The 23,121-nt window shown below is 42.1% G+C and overlaps 1 protein-coding gene across 3 annotated transcripts; it reads right to left on the bottom strand.

Moving 5' to 3' along the window:
- Positions 1–5,836: 5,836 nt before the first annotated feature.
- On the bottom strand, positions 5,837–19,491 carry LOC112124730 (cilia- and flagella-associated protein 298-like). 3 transcript variants are annotated; one of them, XM_026651406.1, is made up of 8 exons: positions 19,438–19,491; positions 18,236–18,419; positions 16,375–16,542; positions 14,935–15,002; positions 10,213–10,371; positions 9,515–9,646; positions 6,230–6,325; positions 5,837–6,121 (listed from the first exon to the last, which is right to left on the bottom strand). In XM_026651406.1, exons 1-8 carry the CDS (start codon positions 19,477–19,479, stop codon positions 6,011–6,013), a joined length of 960 nt encoding a protein of 319 aa, XP_026507191.1. In that variant the 5' UTR covers positions 19,480–19,491; the 3' UTR covers positions 5,837–6,010. The 3 variants fall into 3 exon arrangements, with proteins under 3 accessions (XP_026507191.1, XP_026507192.1, XP_026507195.1); XM_026651407.2 differs by having other exon boundaries at positions 19,445–19,476; XM_026651410.2 differs by lacking the exon at positions 19,438–19,491 and adding an exon at positions 18,783–18,786.
- Positions 19,492–23,121: the final 3,630 nt, after the last annotated feature.

The raw sequence follows: 23,121 nt of genomic DNA, 5'->3' as shown, positions 1-23,121 counted from the left end.
TCCCCAAATTCTCCTTCTTCCCTTTTTTAAAGATGGGCATTATATTTGCCTTTTTCCAATCACCCAGGACCTCCCCCGATCACCACGAGTTTTCAAAGATAATGGCCAATGGCTCTGCAATCACATCAGCCAACTCCCTCAGCACCCTCAAATGCATTAGATCCGGCCCCATGGATTTGTGCATGTCCAGCTTTTCTAAATAGTCCTTAACCTGTTCTTTCACCACTGATGGCTGCTCACCTCCTCCCCATACTGTGCTGTCCAGTGCAGCAGTGTGGGAGCTGACCCTGTCTGTGAAGACCAAGGCAAAAAAAGCATTGAGTACTTCAGCTTTTTCCACATTATCTGTCACTAGGTTGTCTCCCCCATTCAGTAAGGGTCCCACACTTTCCCTGACCTTCTTCTTGTTGCTAACATACCTGTAGAAACCCTTCTTGTTACCCTTCACATCCCTTGCTAGCTGCAACTCCAATTGTTCTTTGGCCTTCCTGATTACACCCCTGCATGCTCGAGCAATATTTGTATACTCCTCCCTAGTCATCTGTCCAAGTTTCCACTTCCTGTAAGCTCTCTTTTTGTGTTTAAGCTCACCGAAGATTTCTCTGTTAAGCCAAGCTTGTCGCCTGCCATATCTGCTATTCTTTCTGCACATCGGGATGGTTTGTTCTTGCACCCTCAATAAGGCTTCTTTAAAATACAGCTACCTCTCCTGGACTCTTTCCCCCCCTCATAATAGCCTCCCAGGGGATCCTGTCCATCAGTTCCAGGGTCCGTATTCTGCTGCTCCCCTTTCTTCCTTTTGTCAAGATCCTGAACTCAACCATCTCATGGTCACTGCTGCCCAGGTTACCACCCACTTCTACTTCCCCTACCAATTCTTCCTTGTTTGTACGCAGCAGGTCAAGAGGAGCACAGCCCCTAGATGGTTCCTCCAGCACTTGCACCAGGAAGTTGTCCCGAACACTCTCCAAAAACTTCCTGGATTGTTTGTGCACTGCTGTATTGCTCTCCCTGCAGATGTCAGGGTGATTGAAGTCCCCCATGAGAACCAGGGACTGTGATCTGGAAACTTTTTTAGTTGTCCAAAGAAAACCTCATCTACCTCATCCTCCTGATCTGGTGGTCTATAGCAGACGGCCACCATAACATTGCCCTTGTTGCTCTCGTCTCTAAACTTAACCCAAAGATTCTCAACAGGCTTTTCTCCAATTTCATACTGGAGCTCTGAGCAGTCATACTGCTCTCTTACATGCAGTGCAATTCCTCCCCTTTTTCTCCCCCGCCTGTCCTTCCTGAACAGTTTATACCCATCCATGACAGTGCTCCAGTCATGTGAGTTACCCCACCAAGTCTCTGTTATTCCAATCACATCATAGGTCCTTGACTGTGCCAGGACTTCCAATTCTTCCGGTTTGTTTCCCAGACTTCTTGAGTTCATGTACAGGTACCTAAGATAACTAGCCGATTGCCCTGCTTTCTCAGTATGAATCAGGAGGCCTCCCCTGTTGCACTCTCCTCCTTGTGTTTCCTCCCAGTATCCAACTTCCCCACTTACCTCAGGGCTTAGGTCACCATTCCCCCGCAAACCTAGTTTAAATCCCTCCTCACTTAGGTTAGCAAATCTGCCTGCGAAGATGCTCTTCCTTCTCTTTGTTAGGTGGATCCCATCTCTTCCTAGCAATTCTCCTTCCTGGAACAACATCCCATGGTTGAAGAATCCAAAGCCCTCTCTCCGACACACCTGTGTAACCATGCATTTATCTCCACAATTCGATGGTCCCTACCTGGGCCTTTTCCTTCAACAGGGAGGATGGACGAGAACATGACTTGCGCCTCAAACTCCTTCATCCTTCTTCCCAGAGCCACGTAGTCTGCAGTGACCCGCTCAAGGTCATTCTTGGCAGTATCATTGGTGCCCACATGGAGAAGTAGGAAGGGGTGGCGGTCTGAGGGCTTGATCAGCCTCGGCAGACACGCCGTCACATCCTGAATTCTAGCTCCAGGCAAGCAGCACGCTTCGAGTTTCCCGGTGTGGACGGCAGATGGATGACTCTGTCCCCCTTTGGAGAGAGTCCCCAACCACCACCACCCATCTCTTCCTCTTGGGAGTGGTGGTCATGGAACCCCCATCCCTAGTACAATGCATCCCATGCTTTCCGGTCAATGGGGTCTCCCTCTGATCCCAGATAACTCTTCCAAACCATTCTTTGCAGTAGTACCTGTGCAGAGAGCCTGAAAACGGTTTCTGACCTCTATCTGCATTGCGGTTACATAGGTTCTCCTCTTTCTTCTTCTGGAGGTCACATGCTGCCAATTTTCTTCCCCGTTCTGCACTGCCCTCTCTGATTCTTTAGCACGCTGTGCCTGCAGTACCAAACGCTGACTTCTATCCAGAAAATCTTCCTTTCCTCAGATGCAACGCAGGGTTGATACTTGGGTTCTAGTCCTTTAACCTTCTCTTCCAGTATGGAGACCAGTTTGCAATTCATACAGACGAAGTTGCTTCTATCCTCTGGGAGATAGCCTGTGCAGGTCACAACAGTTGATCGCTCCCTATCCATAATGTCTTACTGTGAGCAGTAAATCCAACATCTGAAGCGGCTCTTAGAAGCCTGAAAGGCAAAAAACTCTGTGGGAACTTCCCGCAGGCGAATTCCCAGGCAAACTCCCTCTGTTTCCCTGTCCTCTGTTCGCCACTCCATGACCACATACCTAAACCAGCGACACGCACATCATATCATCTGGGGGAGGAGGGAATGTAGAATTTGACAGTGGTAACATATGTTGACTGTGGCCCAATATGTCAAACCTGGGAATACAGACACCTAAATAAAACTGGCCTGATTTTCAAAAGTTGCTGATCAACCTTGGCTCCCCTTTACATCAATACTGTATACACACCAGGCTTAAATCAAAAGTGGTAACAGCTTAAAGGTGTGATTTTATACCAATTAATTAAAAACTAGTACAACTGTGTGTGTGGACACTCCTGTCTTTTTAAACCTGGTTTGTAGCAGTCTAGCGTGTCTTGGTGAGTGTACAGATGCAAGCTAAACTGATATAAGGGCCCATGCACAAGAAGTTGCATCCGTTTAACTAACCCCATTTTAATTAATTTGGTGCAACTTTTCTGTGAAGACTCTCCCTTAGGAGGTGCACAAGAGTGGGGGCTCCCTTTCTGGGGACCTTGATGTCTGAAAAATGACATGCATTGCCCTGCTTTCCTATGGATATCTTGACATACATGAGGGGAAACCTACTCCTTGAGATCTTAGGTGGTGCATACTGAAACAGGACTCCACCCAAGTAAATTCAGCAGCCATTTGACAAGTCAGTAAGTCTTTTCTGTCTTTGTAATCTGTAAATTATTAACTAGAAGACGCATGCCTCCACAACCTCACAGGTTTTGGGATAATTCCTGGAGGGATGCAGCCCCCAACTACTGCAAGTCTTAGGAGACCAGTTAGCCTCCAACAAGCTAAAATGGATGATCAGACACATGAGTATGTGCAATCTTGTCAGTCTCCCAGTGCCCCTGTTTAGGCTTGTAAGGGGATCACTGAGTCTAATAAAACTCCCAAGCATGTTGAGTGATGAAGAGGAATTTAATTTCCTCAAGTCTGAAATAGCCTGAACAACATAAAGATCAGCACATGCTGCAAAGCTCATCCTTTTCCCCAGGCATTTGAAATCAATGGAAAATGATAAGTGTGGGGAATTGATAGAGAGGGGAGGGTAAGCTTTTGTGCTGGTTTGCTGGTAGTAGATTATATTTAATTGTATTGCTGCAGTTTAGTTACACCTGGATAATAATTCTATTGTATTTCTTAAAATATGTCAAGGGCACCTATAGTGTATGGAAATGCCTAAGTATGCACAAGTCTAAATAAATATTAAAACTTGTGGTGTATGTGGGGGTAGGGTGGGGTGGGGGATAGGATCTGATGGGGTTGTAAGGATCATGAAGATGGGGGAACCTTCTAAAGTTTGCAACAATGGTGGAATGTCCCCGATTCTGCTGCCCCCATGTCCCTTTTTATATTCTGTCTGCTCTGCTGGACTCCTCCATGCCTCCAAGCCCTTCCCAGCTGTTTTCCTCCCCTACACACCACATACAGAACCATTCAGAGCCAGGAGAAATGAACATTTTAGGAAGCTGTGCAAGAGAAGAGTACTAAGGCTAGCAGGGAACTGGAGAGGGGGAGACACCATAAAAGGGAGTCATACTTTACCAATTTCCCATTGAGTAGAGTAATCCAATTAACCTGATTTTGTGTCTCATTTTGTTCTAAAGCGAGAAAGTTATGCAATTCTGAGTTTGATAAAGACTGCCTGCCAGTAACATGGACTCCATCACTCAAGAATAAAACGTTCTAGTTACATCACTATATTATTTTGTTTTACAAAAAAAAGAACAAGGAATTGAGAATCTATGATAGGATTTTTGTTACTATTGTAAAGGAGTACTCTATTCTTTTTGCTGACATATTTAAATACATACTTAAGATTCCTCAATAAAAATTGGTTACTGTGGAGACTACTTTCCTTTAAAGTGGGTTAATTTACAAACAGGTTGTCTTAACTTCAGTCTTGGTGAAAAAATTCTTCTCCCATTGGTAACCCTCCCTAAATGAGACTTGAGTTATATATTGAAAGGTAAGAAGGGCTATACTTCCTTTTAAATTTTAGTTAAACAAATGAAAGAACAGCTCTCCAGCCGTCATTTGACATCCTAAACTTGTCAGAGCCAATGACCCACAGCAATTTTCCTACTGAAAAAGTTATTACATTTTCAAATTTGATTGTAATCAAATAATCTTTAGTACTGTGCACTGGATTTCAGCTAGCAAAATCCAATAAACTGGGTTTTATCTTCCTTTTCTTCTACCACTTGACAACAAGTAAACTCTCGTGAACATCCCTATTTGAAGGGTGCCGTAATTCAGAAGCCCCATGTCCAGTTCACTTTAAATCTGATAAAAAAACCAACAACCACCCTGTATCTTGAACCCAGACTTACTGCTCTGAACTTTGAGAGTGATATAACTATTTGTGGGGATTTCAGAGAGGGGCTAAAATCAAGCTTATAGTGGAACCTCAATTATAACTGGCCACTTTTATAATAAATGTTAAAATAAAAAGTATCTGTTTGAAAGAAAATGTGATGTTGACATAACCACTGTAACATTTTCCAAAGCATAGCTTGTTTTACAATCTTAAAAGCACTTACAATTTTTAAAATTTCACCTTCATATAGACACAACTATTGCATTGTCTCAATCCTATTCAGAAGTGATGCTTACCATTTACAATTGGATTTCCTTCAGTCTATACATGAAAATGATGAAATATGAAAACAAGATAATATTAGCTGGGCTCAGTTCCTTGCTTGCCATTTTAAAAGAAAAATAAGAATAAGTGAAAAATGAGGAAAATGTGGAGTGAAACTGAAGCATACAAAAAAGTTTCATTTTGTCAGTGTTCAAACAAAACTACTTTGTTTAAATAATTGCTAACAAAAATCCATTCATTTAAAAACTGATAGCTTAAAATTAACCTTGGTAAGATACAAACAAATAATTAATACCACTGAATTTGCATTGATTCAAGATGGTATACATGAAAACTGATTTTCAAAATAAAGAATAAAACTTTAAGGCTACCAGCACAACCATCTAATTATTTTTATTAGCTATGAATCCTGTCTGCACAACACTTTAAGATTTAATTATTCCAGTTACAAACATTTGTAAAAAATAGAATTATGAAAATTTACAATGTGTAATCTACATAGTCATACTACAGAAGAGTCCTGCTATAGACAGTTATTAGAAATGTGAAATTTTCATTAAAAAACTCAAGCTTAAAATGAACCTCTACTATGAAACTGGAAATTTCAACATTTGTCACAAATACTAACTGAGGTTTACTAACGTGCTTGTCATATACATAACAAGGGTGGGTCAATTATTTATTTATTTCTAAAGAGGCAAAGTCTGTTTGGAGAGCTTCATCTCGGTCCCCACTTAATATCTTTTACACCATGAAACTGTCTTTTCAAAGCATGACTGTCTGCCCATTCTGAATTTAAATAGGCGTCATCATCATTTTCTTCTAATTTCTGCAAATAAAATTAACAAAGAAGCTTTTATGAAATAATTGAAAAGAGACTTAGTTATATTTGCTTCACTCTATTTGTGTCATGTAACACAGTAGAATCACTTGTTACCTTGAGTTCCTCCTGCTTCCTGTGATAATACAGCATCATCTGTTTTTGCTCTTCATTACTTATCACCGGTTCACGTGATGGGGCACCTTGTCCTTTCTGGAAGTAAATTGATAAAATTTATTCATGATGGTATGTTCAGTACAAAAAAAAAAAAAAAAAAAAGTACACAAGAATCTTAAGGTGCTAAACAAATATTTCCTCAAACAGTAAGTCTTCAAGTTTCATGGCTTTATATAAGACAGAAGAATCAACGTTAAAGTTTAATTTAACTGAGAAATATTCCTCTATTTCTGGGCCCAATCAGTTACATTAAAGTCAAGGGAGTTGTGAGCTTGATGATTAGGCCTCTGTCTATTTTATTTACGAACTTAAAAATATTGAAATTTCTATAATAGTAATTAACAAAATCTTTCAGAAAACTTTAGCCTATAATCACGGACATCAATGGCAAAGTTGTCATTGGCTTTAATGGTGCAGGATGAGGGCTGCAATTCTTAAGGTTACAAAACAAACTCAATAATAAAACATTTTTTTAAATGTCTTGTTTAAATTCTATTTTTCCACAATTTAAAATTCTTAAAGATGTCTCACTATTGTCCTCATATACATAACAATCTTAGTATCTAAATTTGTGAAGCACATGATGTGCTTCCCCCCCAATTATGTTGAATTTTAAATTCAAAGACTAGTTTTATCCATGTTCAGTTTGTCTATGTACACTGTACTCATGACACTGAAACAGTTTAATCCATGAGAAGCAATTAAAATTTACATTTTAACATAAGTATACTTAGATTTCATCTTTAATCATGGATACGAAGGATGGTACAAATGCTAGTGTAACATCTATGTACGAAATTAAATAGTATAGATAAATCTCTCTGCACATCCCAGAAACAGGCCTACATAACAAATAATAAAATAGGCTATTTCAATGACAGCAGATGACTGCTCAGCACTTGCAAAAGGCAGGTTGCTTACTAAAGTGCCTAAATATGGCTTTATGTGCCTAAATTTAGGTACTCATTTTTGAAAATCTTGGCCCAGGATGTTAATGTGTAGAATACTTAAGGTATAATATCCACAAATATGACCAGGAATCTGGGTTTGTTCCTCATTGGAATGAAACCAAATTGCCAACATTTCTTGGTGAATCAAAAATTTCATTTAGGAAACCAAAACATGGTGTTTCCAAAACCAAATATATGAAATTGACATTCTAGTCAGTTTCATTGTGCTGCTGTTCCTAGGGGTCTGCAGCTCTGGGGCAGGCAGCTCCACTATGCAGACTGTCCCAGGGCCAGGAACGTGACTGCTGTATGCACACTGAACAGATCACAATCTTCAAAAGGGAGATCCCTTATCTTCATTTGGACCTCTTTTGGTAGTCCTGAAGACTGGAGCCATGAAGCCCTGACAATGGAAGTGGCTACTGAGAGTGCTGCCAGATCCTAAGCACTTAATGCAACCTATACTGACGTTCAAGCTACGAACAGTCCTTAAGCCAATAACTTTCAGTTCCTCCCTATGTTCTTGAGGGAGTTTCTCTATAAATCGTGTTACCTTGTCCAAATTAAGGTAATCAGATTTTGACAGAAGCTCCTGGTAATTTGAGATACACATCTACAGACTTGATAATGAATGCATCTTTTTGCCAAATAAATCTAGCTTTTTGGGGTCTTTGTTTTGCAGTATCATCTTTGTGGGCCTCTGCTGATGTCACTACCAGTGACCAGGATCTGGGTATATGTAAAAATCATTTAGATCTCTTGGAGGGGACTTGAGCTACCGTATCTGGTGTTCCCCCCACCACTGGAGCTGAAGAGCTGACTAGTACTGTAGCAGTACTACTAAACAATGAAGCAAAACACGTTCTATTGGCTGAGAAGAGCAATGGTGACTCATGTTGTGTAGTCTCTGCAAGATCACGTGGTACTGAGAAGAACGTCAGTATCAAGAAAGCTGGTGCCAGAAGCATATGCACTACAGGGGTCAGCTCCTCAGTCATGGTGCCGGGACCACATGTGCTAATACTAAGACAGTTTGGTACTGAGAAGTTGGTACCAAGTGAACTGCGGACTGCTATATCAGAGGGTACCATGTGTACTTGGTGACCAGATTTTGCTAAAACAGCCAACAACCCAATCTGAGCTGTAAACTGCCTTTTGGGTGAGTGACCTGAAAAGATCTTTGCCTCATTTTACTAGGCCCTGGGAAAGGTGACCTAGGCCTGTGCTCACTGTGGGAACAATGTTCCTGCCTGTGCCTTTCACATGACTGGGTGGTGGAGGAGGACTTAGCTGACAGTCCTGGGCATTGAAGGGTTTGATCTCTTTGAAGCAAGGTTGGAGTTGAGCCACAGCTCAGAGGAGCATTAGCTGAGGAAGAATGTTCAAGCCCTTTTTTCTCTGTTTCCAAGGAAGCTCTCACTGAGTACTCTGGAAGAGTTTAAGACAGGCCTCTCTCACCTTGTGTGTCCTCTTGGTGAAGGAGCAACACACTGAGCATCTATTAGGGATGATGTGCCCCTCGCCAAGACACAAAAGGCAGCTTGAGTGATTGTCATTGAACAGAAAAGCCTCATCAAAGACGAGGCAAGTTTTGAACCCTCCGGGCTTTGTTTCAGCCATAATCCTAGATACATCCCGTACTGGGGAAGTCCCTAGCACAAACAAATAAAGTGTTTGTTTTTTGTTTTTTAAAGTGAGAGGGCCAATGGGTATAAAGAGAGGAAAAATTAAGCTTACCACATTACCTATCCTCACACACACGGAAAGTCACATAATACACAAGGAAGTAGACACTGCAGGGGTTCTGTCTAGCAGCCACAGTCAGTAAGAAGGAATGGAAGGATGGTTGGACATACTCCACCCTTTATGACTTCAGGTGTGAGGGGATGCAGCGAGGGCATCCAAGGTGCAGATGCAACCCCAACGGACACTGGTGGCCAAAATAATCTGATCTCTCACATTGGATGCACATGTATCAGAAAGAGAATCCATGAGGACAATCACTTGAAGAACAAATTTTTTATCTCAACTTCCAGCAAATGACATTTTTATTTCATTTTTAGTCTAATGTGAACCTTAATATCTGCAATTTTTGGTTGTTCTTTCAAAAGTATATTCTGTAATATTGGCAGGATTTCACTTTAACTCAGTTTTGGTTTTATAACCTTAAGAGATCCAAGCTGAAATTAACTAGATCCATTTTCTAAATCTATTAGAAATTCTCTGTAAAAAAGTCAGTGCTGAATCATAAGTAGAGACTGACAGTAATACTCACTTTCTGTATCTTGACAATGATTTTAGTTTTTTCATTTTTGCCCACAAAGTCTGAAAGTTTGTTTGTTCTTTTTAACTCCTTTGCTGCCCACCACAATTGTGCTTCAGACTCTTCAATAACCTCAAGTCCAGCCTGTGACAATTATAATTTACAAGAAAAAAATGACACTAGTAATTTTTGCATAAACAGAGACTCTTGCAGCAACCTTCCATAGTCAGTTTATAAGATGATCCCTCTGGGATTAACAACAAAAAGCTCAGTTAATATTTAAAATTCTCTTGGTTTTACACTCTATCCTTATTAAAAAAGGGTTACTGCTATACCTTTCTTCCTCTGATCTCAATCTGTAGTGTCTTGGTCATCCAATACAGTACTATCCTCCTCAATTCTGACTCCAGTTTTATCACTCAAAATGTTTAATTCTCATAGGTGTTTAAAATGGACAACCAAATAAACCCACATGAACTCACATTAGTATGGGGCATTTTAACTGAATATATGTTTGTTCATCTTATTTTTAATTAATTTATTGACATTTCATGTACTTTTAAAAACCATTAGAGACAAAAATATTTAGAAACCAACAAAAAAAATCAAATAATCACTGTCACATAAAATGAAGAATTTCTCTTTCCTTTCCTTGGAGAGCATAAATTAAACCCAGACACTGTATATAACCCAAATATGTTACTACATACGTGAGTTCCCGACAAGTCTTCTTTATCTTCAAACTCCATTCTAATTGGATCATGTGGAGGCAATCCCATCGGATAAACAATCATTACAGCTCCTCGGAGCTGGTCCAGTGCATCTTTCACCATCTCCATATTAACACATACGTTAGCTTGAACTTGTTTCTGAGATACAGACAGGAGCCATTGTTAAAATTTAAACAAAGTAATTAAGTTAGGAGGAAAGCATCTGTTTTGCAATCAGTTCATAATGTTAAACAGTGTGATATTTAAATGAAGCCAACTGGCTAAACAGAAACTTATGTCAGAGCAAATCACTCTTAGTTCTCTTTATCCTGATTCATAAAACAGCTGCACATAGAATAACAAGACAAAAGTTTACTGCTATTTGCTTTTATTGGCAAAGAAATGAAATCTCAAATATCCATTAAATGCCTGCTACACAACTTAATAATAAAATTTCTGCTGTAGCTGTCTATTGAACACAGACATTCAAATAAGCATGCCGATGACTGTAGAAACTGGAGGGGGAAATCTCTTATTTTGACTATTTGTGATTCATGGACAAAAGTAGTAAAAGTCAAATGAGGGTTAGAAAGGGGGTCCTATGGACCTGAGCCTTCAGGTAAAAGAGCACCTGCAAATGAAAGACACGAATGAGCAAAACACAAATGGGATCTGCTCTAAGGCAATGCTTAGCACTCTGTGCAGCTCATACAGAGATTTGTAGCAGCACAGACACTTAATTGCCATATGATTGGAAGAGAGACAAGGTAGATGAGGTAGTATCTTTTATTGGACCAACTTCTGTTGGTGACCTGAAGAAGAGCTCTGTGTAAGCTTGTCTCTCTCACCAACAGAAGTTGGTTCAGTAAAAGATATTAGCTCACTCACCTTGTCTCTCTAATATCCTGGGACTGACGCAGCTCCTACACCGCATACAACATATGATTGGAATAATCATTGCACAGATGAGAAGAAACAAGAAGCAGCTGAAACAAACTTTTATAGTTCACTAATGAATTTTGCCTCACCAAAGTTTTCAATACAGGGAGTTATAAAAAGGAGACTAAAAGAATGATGCCTCCTTGTGGACGTTATTAGCCTCAATAGCTGGTAAGTATAATATATTGTTCCCCAATCTGCAAGACCAAACTTGGCAAGAAAAGTAGTGTGTGTGTTCATTTTCATCATTATGGACTGATAATCTGAAAACAAATTAATCTCCAAACCCAAGCGGGGAGAGGGATAGCTCAGTGGTTTGAGCATTGGCCTGCTAAACCCCAGGGTTGTGAGTTTAATCCTTGAGGGGGCCACTTAGGGACCTAGAGCAAAATGAGTACTTGGTCTGCTAGTGAAGGCAGGGGGCTGGACTCAATGACTTTTCAGGGTCCCTTCCAGTTCTATGAGATAAGTGTATCTCCATATATTATTTATTTGTAAGTTGACCATATTTTTAGGCACTTAACTATAAATAATGTATATGCAAATAAAAAACACGTTTTCACCTTTCATCCAAAAGCAACCCAAAACACTTCACATAAATACAATATATAAATAATTTCAACCCACTACTTACATGCAGCATCCTCCAGGGTGAAACACAGCAATGTTATGTAATAGTTATGGTCAGGTAATGAAAATACAGTATCTAGCTGCAAATTTCATGCAGGCTTTCCTCTAGAGCAGAGACCAAATCTGCAGTATTCAATTTAGCAAGGGACATAAAATTGCATCTCAGCACTATTCTAATAATCTACCTCATATTTAGAAATGATATTGCCAAGAGGCCTCATATATATGAGCTGCTGAGATGTCCAGCATGACCAGAATGGCCAAATGGCAATAATCTAAAACCAGGAGATCATCATTCATGGCTCTCATAAGCAGGGTCACTACAGGGGGATTGCTGAACCCAAACTGGAACGCATGTAAAGATGTCAGTAGTGCCTAAACCGTGAATGGAATGGTCACTGTTTTCGAAATCGCATCACGGAAAATGGGGAGGTAGGAGACTGGACAACAATTGGAAAAAATCTATAATCAAATGGCAGTTTCTTGAGGACAAGCGGTGCATGTTTGCAAAATGGTCAACATCCTTGCTAAGTGGAACACTGATAATCCCTATCAGTGATGATATTATAGCTACATCACCTGTTTTAAACAACCAAGATGGATCAGAGTCAAGTGATGCAGGCGGGAAACCCAAAACACCAGACACATCAAAATAAGAAACCAAACTGAACATGACAGGAAATCAGGAACTCCTGACTCTCTTAATTATAGACTCAGAGACCAATTCTGAGTTCTAGTTTAATGTTTTCACCCCTCAGCTAAAAAAAAAAAAAAAAATCACATCAACCAGCTGAAGGAACAAACATGGAGAGGGATGGGTGAAGAGTCAATCATGATTAATCAAACTGCTCACTAACAAATATTTCAGCTGGAAGGTTCCTTGCAATGTCCATGGACAAGGACAAGTTATATCTCTGCCTCAGTCAGTGCAATAGTGTGCCTTCATAAAATCATTGCACAGAAGATGATCAGGTTACAGACGGCTCTCCAGCCATCTTCTCTCCAATCTGTGCCCCAAATCCTATAGGTTCCTGAGAAATCATTATGGCATCTGGGAACACAACGCAAAGAGTATACAGGTTGCAAGCATGCTCCAGCACAGTGGTCACCAACCAGTTGTTCCTAGAGGCTCTTCCGGTTGATCACGGTCTCTGGTGGCACAGCGTGGCTGCCGCTAAGGTAGGGTCCCTGCCTACCCGGCCCCACGCCGCTCCTGGAAGCGGGCAGGCGTCTCTCTCCGGGTGCTGCTCCTGCCTGCGAGCACTGCCCCCGGAGCTCCCATTGGCCTGGAGAGCTGTGGGGGCGGTGCTTGCAGAGAAGGGCAGTGTGTGGAGCCATCTGCCCCCCAACCAGGAGCTGCCGGAGGTAATTGCTGCCCAGTGGGAGGCCGCACCCCAACCCCCAGCCCCCTCCCTGAGCCTGCACCCCATACCCCCTCCTGCACCCTGAACCCCAGCCCTGACCCCCCTCCCAGAGCCAGCACCCTGTACTCCCTCCTGCACTCTGCCCCAGCCCAGAGCCTCCTCCTGCACCCAAACTCCCTCCCAGAGCCAGCACCCTGCACCCCATCCTGTTCCCCAACACTCTGCCCCAGCCCAGAGCCTGCTCCTGTACCCAAACTCCCTCCCAGACCCTGCACCCCCTCCTGCAACCCAACACTCTGCCCCAGCCCAGAGCTTCCTCCTGCACCCAAACTCCGTCCCAGAACCTGCACCTCCACACTCTGCCCCAGCCCAGAGCCCCCTCCTGTACCCAAACTCCCTCCTAGAGCTTGCAGCCCTCACCCCCTCCTGCACCCTAATCCCCTGTCCCAGGCTCAGCCCAGAGCCCCCTCCCACACTGCGAACCCCTTGGTCCCAGCCCAGAGCCTGCACCCCCTCCTGAACCCCAACCCCCTACCCCAGCCCAGTGGAAGTGAGTGAGGGTTGGGGAGAGTGAGCAAGGGAGAGAGGGGGGATGGAGTGAGCAGGGCAGGGCTTTGGGGAAGGGGCGGGGTAGATCCTGGGTTGCCCTTAGATTCAAAACGTGATCTTGGGCATAAAAAGGTTGGAGACCACTACTCTAGCAGCTAGTAGCAGTTGGTAAGCTGATCAATACCTGTGGCTAGCAAGGGGATGCTATCAGATATGACTTCGCACCAGAGACCAAAAAAAATCCACAGGATGCATTGACACCCAAGTCTGAAGAAATAATGCAGCACTAATGCCACTATAGATGTAGAATAGCCCCCAACCTAAAAAAAGTATCAATTAGCATGTTCATTTTAAACCTAATGGGACCAAAAAACAGTAATATAAATCCCCATTGTTTGCAACATTTCTCCGTCAGCTTATGTATTTTAGAAGAATTTCAAAGAGCCACGGTTTACAAGGAAAAGTATATGAATAAAAAGTCATTACTGCATTTGTGCTTCTGTCATAAACAAGTAGTGTGTCAACATAAAATATACAGCTATTCTTAAAGTGGAATTGAATAATTTAGGCCTCAATCCTGCAAAGACATACGAGTCTGCCTAGCTCCACTGAACTCAATGTGACTACACGTGATTAAATTTAAGCATGTGGATAAGCTTTGGAAGGATTGGGGCTTAAATCATCTATGGTATGAAAAAGTGATAACATAGGACTGGAAGGAACCCTGGGTTGTCGAGTCAAATCCCTTGTTATTGCAGACCACCTCATTTCAATTACTTTAATATTTACTCAATTATATGTAAAACTACAGCACACTACATTAATGAGCAATAGGTATTTTAATCTACAAATTTCTGAATGTAGTTAATTTTTTCATTAGAAAACTTGACAAGCATTCACTCAAAGAATGTATCAGTAACAAATAAAAAATGAAGAGCATGTGGGTGGAATGAAATGTGGTTTAATCATTTAATGCAAAATTTGTGATGCCAGCATTCACTCAGAGTTTAATATCTGATCCTGTAACGCTCTGAAAAAAATCTTGCCACAAGTCATTAAGAAAATGATTAATAGGAGTTCCACAGTTTTTATCAGACTATTCAAATTATTTCACATTGCAACTGGAAATTACTGTCCTTTGCACTCAAATGAAAAATTAATTAGTTATTTTTGAAAAACAGAAGAGCTATGTAGCATCCATAACATTTTTGAAAGATTCAGTGTCACTTTAAAATCTTACCTTAGATATTTGTGCTTTAGCTTCCTCTACTGTCTTTTTTAAAACTTCTTTCATTTTTTCATTTGGAGCTTAAAAACAATAGATGCATCTTTAATACATACACTAACATTTCTTGCTATAAAAATCTGCCTAAATATGCCATATATTATTATTATCTACTGTAAGCAAGTTAATTTAAAAACTACTAAATCACAAATCCAGAAGGCATCCTACTTAGTTTCACTCTATTTATAAGTCTACAAATTCATAATCAAGTTTCTTGATTGTACTCTAAACATGAAACAAAAACACTATTTTACAATTGAGGGTAAGATTTATGACATGCACCCAGAAGGTCACTTTGATAGGGCTTTGCCTTTTAAATGGTCTTGTTATACTGAAACATCATGTAAAGCTTGACTCTCCTGTATTAGCTCTGTCTCATATTGTATGTATTATTTTCTGTCAGTCTCTACTGTGTACAATTCTGAGCTATGCTTTTATGGGAACTTGAGCTTTGAATTTCTTGACCTTTAATTTTAAATGTGGTTACTTTAAAAAATAGAAAAAGAAACAAATAAAAATAAAAACAAAAGGGTCATTACACCTTCCTTCTGTTAAAGGTCATTATGGTGTTGGGCATAGAAACTGAGAACAAGGAAACGGTCTCTTCTGTGATCTCAATGATTACACCGCTGGCACCTTGGCAGTGAGAAAACGAGGAGGAAGCTGCCTGATTTCAATGAAGGTAGATGAGGGAAAAGGAGAGAAAAGAAAGAGAGGGGGAAATCTTCGTTAAATAAGGCCCGAGGCCATCTAATGAATGAGGAGAAAAAGAAATCTTAAATAACTATCCATTCACTAAATGAGGCTGGGGTCCTGTGGAAAAAATAGTATGTGATCATGTTATTAATAACTATATCTAGGGGCTGAATAATCGTTGCACAGGCAACCTTAATTTTGAAATTTCCTAATTTTTGAGTACTTGACTTTGCAACCCTATTGTTCTTTTAACAATTTTTGTGTGGATGTTATCTAAAATATGTGTTGAGGAAAAGCAGTATAGTGTTATTTATTCTTGATTAATATCAGCATTAAGTCAAGTCTAAATCCAAGACCTGATGTGGCAAGTCCCATTTCTTGTGAGATTGCAGCCAAACAAGTAGTTTCTATGGGTTTAATTGCTGTCCAATACTACTTGAACTGCCTTTATAAATAACTTTATAATTATGTACTTTACAGGAAATGGACTGGCTGGCAGATATTCCAATTGGCATAATTTTAAACTATACACTAACATCTACTTGTTTTTCTCTTATTTAAGAGTTTTGAGATTAAATTATAGGTTTGTTGTTATGAATTCAACAGCATTAGTCAAAATATCAAATAATTTTAAGTTCCTCATGAAACTATGTCTTAGTTATGCTCATACAGAGATATGCATGTTTAAGATGCATTTACCATGTCCATTCCTTCGTCCAATTTCATCCTTTTTAAAGACACTTCCACCACTTGGTACACATTTATCTGCCCATTCATCCTTTAATTTCAAATCTTCAATCTGTTCATCTGTCAGTCCTTGCATATTAGGAGGCAAGAAGACACCATGTTCTGCCAGTTCCTCCATTTCTTAAAAAACAAGGTCAGAATTTAGAAGCAGAAAACAATGTTATGTCAAAGGCACTTATTTGAACAACAGGCTAAGTTTCAGCTTTTAAAGAGCTGCAAAGAGGGACTTTTGTAAGCACATATACAGTAGTTCCACCTGCTGTTTTGCTGCCACCACCTTTTTCTAGTGATAATTCCTAAATCTCCTTTGCTTAATTTCACATTTTTTGAGTAGTTAAACGAACAAATTTGAAAAATGGCACAACTATACTTTATTGTGATATACAGTTTAATATTTTTTTTTTTTTAAATCTGATGTGGGAAGAGAACCTAAAACACCAAAGTATTGAAATTTGGTTTTGCCAACTTTTAGACTTCATGCTTGTGGAAAATGTTGTTGCATTATGATATCCTGATTTTTATACTGAAATGCTGTCTCTACGTTAAGTCAGGCCTGAGAAGTTTTGAGAACTGTTTTAATGACTGTAAAGTAACGAGGCATCAAAATAATATACATTGAAATAAAGAAACGGGTTTTAACCCTACTTTGAAATACCAAAAAGCAACACAGAACCTATGACTGACAACAGAATTTCGCCAGCTAAGAGAAATGCATACAAATGGGTACAAGCACTGATCCAGAAGCTAGAAGTGAGGACAGCACATGGCTGCTGTTCCCTACTCATTCAGGAGCATGGATGGCAAACATAAATGGAAGCTGCTTGTTCCTCTGGCCTGGCCAAAGTATCATCATCAGCGACTACCATGAGGGTCCCTTTCTGTGGTTAATTTTTGAGCTGCCTGAAAAATAGAAATCCCTTTTAATGAAAAACAGTTTAAAACAAAACAAAACTGCCCTGAATCAGGATGAAACATCAAAAATGCAAAAAAATGTCCAGGATGGGTTTTTTGACAAAAAATTCATTTTGGGAGAGCCAGGGAGTTCAGCCCTCCCCACATGCTCTGGGGTCAAAGAAGCTGCCTCTCCAGCTCCCAAAGCTATGGGGAGGGGGACAAGGGAGGGGGGAGAAGAAACAGAGCCCCTCTTTTTGATTTTCAGCAAAACCGACATTTTCCTGCCAAAAATTTCAGTTTTACAAAAGCATATTTTTTTGTTTTGAAAATCATTCCGATGAAAATTTTTGATCAGCTCTACTCTGTTCCCAGTTCTGCCACTGGCTTCCTCTATGACCTTCGCCAACTTAAAAAGAACAGGAGTACTTGTGGCACCTCAGAGACTAACAAATTTATTTGAGCATATGCTTTTGTGGGCTACAGCCCACTTCTTCGGATGCATAGAATGGAACACACAGAAAGAAGATATTTATACATACAGAGAGCATGAAAAGGTGGGAGTTGCCCTACCAACTGTAAGAGGCCAATCAATTGAGATGAGCTATCATCAGCAGGAGAGAGAAAAAAAACCTTTGACGTGATAATCGAGATAACCCATAGAAGGTGTGAGGATATTTTAACATGGGGAAATAGATTCAATTAGTGTAATGACCCAACCATTCCCAGTCTCTCTTCAAACTAAGCCAACTTAGTTACTCTCTCTGTGCCTCAGTTCCCCAACTGTGACATGAGGATAGCAGTACTTGCCTACTGCACATTAATAGCTATGAGGCTTTCAGATACTGTGGTAATGGGGCCACATAAGTACAAGAGATAGAATTCCCTGGTCGCTTGTGTGGTGTATGGATTTGGCTAGTACCTGAGCAAATACGCTGCACTTTGAGTCTGCTATTGTAGATCCTGGTGACTTGCTGTGTTAAGTCTTCCAAGGAGATGCTGCAGGTTGTTTCCAGCAGGAATTGGCTCTCGTCGCCACGCTTCACATGGAGCTGAACCATTTCTGCAGAGACAGAAAGGAGATGGGAGTTGCTGGCTCCAATTTCCTGTCAGATCAAACAGAGAGAGAGAGAGAGAGATCAGGGCAAAAGCACTGAGAACCAGGCAATGGTGCGCTACCAACATTTTAACAAGGGACAAGCAACTTCCCTGCTAGCTGCAGCCAGGAGTGGGAAGGAGGACGAGGGAGGGAAATCTATTAGTTTCTGATTAAACAAAAATGTTCTTGTCACCATCAAGAAGTGCTGCAGCTGCGTATGGGGGGGACTCTATGGGGGCCCTGGGGTGTACGGGGGGTGCCGCGTGCGGGCAGCCGGGGCCCATAGGGGTGTGTGCGGGGGGGGAGGGGTGCGCACTTTGCGGTGCACGGGAGGGGGGGTGCCCGGCCTGGCTCCTCCCCAGCCTCTCACCCGGCCCGGGGCCCGGGATTCGCTCCGCAGCGGCACGAGCCGGCCGCGTGTCCGATCCGCCGCTCCCCGGAAGGGCCGGAGCCACCTCTCCGCAGCAGCAACCACCGCGTCCCTAGAAACCAACCGCCGGGAAGGAGGAGGGGGCGGGCGCAGGTCGGGAGCCTCCGCGAATGGTGGGGCCAGGCCGGCTCCGCACCTCAGCGCATGCGCCAGAGGAGCGCGCCCGCCCCGGAATCACCGCCGCCAGGAGGCGGGGCCGTGTCGCGAGGCCGGTTCTTAAAGGGCCAGTCCCGGCCTGGCAGGGCGCGGAGGCAGAAGTCGGCAGTGGCAGGAACCAGCCCCGCCCGCCGTGGCGAAGCGGGAGGCCCGGCCTAGGAAAGGCCCCCGAAATACTCCGGCCCAGATCCCCCAGGCCCGGCACAGCGACCTCCCGCTGCAGCAGCCCCACGGGGGGGGGGATCTGCTCCCCCAGCCCAGGTCCCCCGTGTCCTGACCTCTGCCCCGGGCCCTGCAGCCCCTCCCCACATGCGCCTGTCCTGGGGGCTCCCCAGCCCCAAACCCAGCTACCCCTCCCTCCAGGGGAACATACGTTATCCTAGAGCACCCCAGGGACGCTGCCCTAAAGTCCCGCCCCGTGCCCGGACCCCTGATATACCCCAAACCTAGCAGCCGCCTCCAGCCACTGCGCTGCCTTCATTGCAGCACTGAGCTGCACAGCGCCCGCCCGCCCGCTCTCCCCGCGCCCGACCCTGCCTCGCATGTAGTAGCAGTGCTCGTGCCCCGCCCCCGGGGGACCTGGTTCTCACCCTTCCTAGACTACCCCACTGTGCCCCTTTCAGAGTCTGAGTTGTCTTGCGTACCCCCAACTTTCACCGCACTTAACTACTTGCTTACAAAATCAGACAGACATACAAAAGTGCCACAGCCCCCCGTTACTGAAAAACTGCTTACTTTTTCAGTTTTACCATATAATTATAAAATACATCAATTGGAATAAAAATATTATACTTCCATTTCAGTGTGATACTTGAGCTTGTTTTTCATTTCTGAGCCTGGTCGTTCTGGGAAGCAGTGAAGCAAGAGCAACAATTAAAGTTTTTTTTCACATTAAGTCTATTCCTGTAGCCCAGGGGTTCTCAAACTGGGGGTCAGTCTCAGCCCCCAAGTCCCAATTCACCTCCAGCATTTAAAATAGTGTTAAATATTAAAAAGTGTTTTTAATTTAGAAATGGGGTTGCACTCACAGGCTTGCTGTGAGAAAGAGGTCACCAATACAAACATTTGAGAACCACTGCATCTAGTCTGTTGTAAAATGAGGCAAATACTGTATCAGTTGCTGTACCCCTGGCAGACCTCTGCGCACTCCCAAGGGTACACACCCCTGGTTCTAGGGTGACCAGACAGCAAATGTGAAAAATCGGGACGGGGGTGGGGGGTAATAGGAGCCTATATAAGAAAAAGACCCAAAAATCAGGACTGTCCCTATAAAACCGGGACATCTGGTCACCCTACCTGGTTCAGAACCACTGCCCTGTGGCACCTGTGCAGATCTGCCTAAGCGGTAGCCAAGCCATGATGATTGTCAGTGGGGCTTGGGGTGTTGCGTTCATGGCCACTGCTCAAGCCACAGCCTGGGCAAATGTTACGGGGGCAGTGGAGGAGGCATCACTACTGCTAAATACCACCCACAAGCAGCACAGCAAATCCATCTGGAGCTACTGTGTTCACGATTGGTATTTAGTGTGTGTATATATATGTTCTTGCATACTTTGAGGGGTGTGATGCCCCAAGAACCCCAGCCACAAACTGCCCCAACAGGACAGGGGTCCCATCAGTCCAGGCTAGAACAGACACATTGTCTAGAAGTTGCCTCTGTTGCTAACCTTGGCTGCGTTACCAACTCTCAGGATTTTATCATGGGTCTTGGGATAGCTGGTGTTTAGCTTAAAGGCCCAGGGACCACAGCAAGGGTTGACGCAGCAGTGGAGTTGACAGAGCCTTTGGCTGCACCTACTACCCTGGGAATTGTCAGCTCTTTGGCCCCTGCTAGTTTAATAGCAGCGCTACCAATAGTGGAATGACTGGTGTAGACCAGACCACTGACATTTTTATTTCTCTGTGCAGCATGTGATGACATGGTGGTGAAGAAACACTAGAGACCTGGCTACAGTAGTACTTTTACTAGTATAAGACAAGTGTGAATATAAAGCCTTTTGTGATATCATTTTTTCTTGATTTTTAATAAAAGATGTCAATACTTTTTAAAATGGCAGAAGGAAGCCCAGACAGCATGATAGTGGTAATAGTCAAGAGGGTAATTTCAGGGGTTTCTCTTTTTCCAGGCATGTATTATAAGGTGAGAGTTACCCTGCCTATAGTGGGCAGGGATGGGGAGTTGCCTTAAAACATAGAAAGGAATATAGCTCTAAAGAAATAGCACATCGCCTAGTGCCCTCAACACACCAGTCATGGCTGCAGCCATCCAAAGTGATTGCACAGCAGCCAGTCTCAATCTAGCTATGACAGGGATCAATGCCCATTCACTGTGAATAGACAGCAGATCCTGGTGGGAAAAATATCTACTTCTAATGCACTCCACACTAAAATAGCTGCACCTCTAACATAATTTACAAAACCTGAGAGAGGGTGCCTATCTGATCCAAAATCATTGCAAATTTGGGCACTTATTTTATACTTCCAGATCTATTAATATACGTAATGTTAAGCAGTTCACCACGTTACTGTGAAAATTAATTATCCATGGGTAAAAAGTCGTGTGACTAAGATTCTCAGAAAGTTACCATATGTTTTAAAAGGACCCTACTAATTCAGAAAAGTAGATTTTAAAGTTATCGATTCAAGCTGAATCGGAAATGTAAGAGAATGGAAGAATGATTTGATGGTGAAGGGGTCGTTTAATGAGGGCAGTGGCTATTCCTCCTCATTCAGAAGTAGAGGCAACAGCAGCAATGGAAGCTGCTTGTCCTCTGGCCCAGCTAAAAAGCAGCAACAGGAGGGATCGCTGTGTGGGTCTCTATTTGTGGTCAACATTATCCTTTAATTTAGGAGAGGAAGGACAGTCCTATGGTTAGGGTTTTAACCTGGGACTTCGGAGATTGGTCTTAATGTATAGCACTACCGCAGCACAGCTGCGCCACAATAGTGCTTTAGTGAAGATGCTACTACGCCAATGGGAGAGCTTCTCCCACTGGGGTAGTTAATCCACCTTCCTGAGAGATGGTAGCTATGTCGACAGGAGAAGCTCTCTTGTCAACATACTGCTGTCTACACAGAGGGTTAGGTTGAGATAACTACGACACTCAGGGGTGTGGAATTTTCACACCTCTGAGCAACGTAGTTATAAGTCAGTGTAGACCTGGCCTGAGATCCAACTCTCTGCTTTGCCTGTGATCTTGGTCCAGTCACTTACGCTCTGTGCCTCTGTTCTCCAATTGTGAAATGGAGATAACAGTACTTTCCTACCTCACAGGGGTATTGTGAGAATAAATGCATTACAGATCATGAGGCACTCACATATCGTGATAATAGGGTCCATGTAAGTACCTAAAATAAAAGAGAATAAAGATAAACTAAACTTCTTAAAGACAGGTGTATTTACTTCAATAATACATCACTGCATTTCACAGGATAGATACGGAATGTTGTATGCCACCGAGTTTTAATACTGCAGTTTTGTAAAGTATACAATCATAAATATTGTGTGCCACAAGCAGTAAAATTGTAACACATTAACAGAGCAATTTACTACGGGGAACACAATTCATGAAAATACGTTTAGCATTTCTAATTTTACTTCTCAGTATTTTAGTACTTTTGGTAGTAATTATTTCCAGTAATACACATTACAGTGGTTAGCTATTTGTACTATATATTTTAGCATCTTTTTGTGCAGTATTTTGTCAAACTCCTTAATCCCATACAAGTGTTGAGGTGCTGCATATTAAGTACATTTTAGACAGCAGTTTGTAAGCACTGTAATTAAATATTCATCAAGGAACATATTCATCACAAAACTGCAATTTGCACAAGCAAAGTTTCCAAAACAAAATTGTTTTGCTAATGTAAGACTGTATACCAAAACCACCAATCACACAGATGTTAATAGCCACAGTTTAAACTAGTTAATTCACATATTGAAGCACAAAGTTTATCACAGGTACTGTGTTTAAAATTTACAAGAACTTTTTAATGACCTGAACAGAAGAAAAGCACAATATAAAACTCACTACTGTAACTTCTATCCAACAGCATCTCCTAATTATACTGTTAAAGGAAGAATGGATTATTTCTGAATGGAATATTTTGATAGTATTGGAGA

Source organism: Terrapene carolina, unplaced genomic scaffold, assembly GCF_002925995.2.
Source record: "Terrapene carolina triunguis isolate 2854851 unplaced genomic scaffold, T_m_triunguis-2.0 Scaffold30, whole genome shotgun sequence".
NCBI classification, from domain to species: Eukaryota; Metazoa; Chordata; order Testudines; family Emydidae; genus Terrapene; species Terrapene triunguis.
This window is presented reverse-complemented; position numbering and strand designations above follow the sequence as displayed.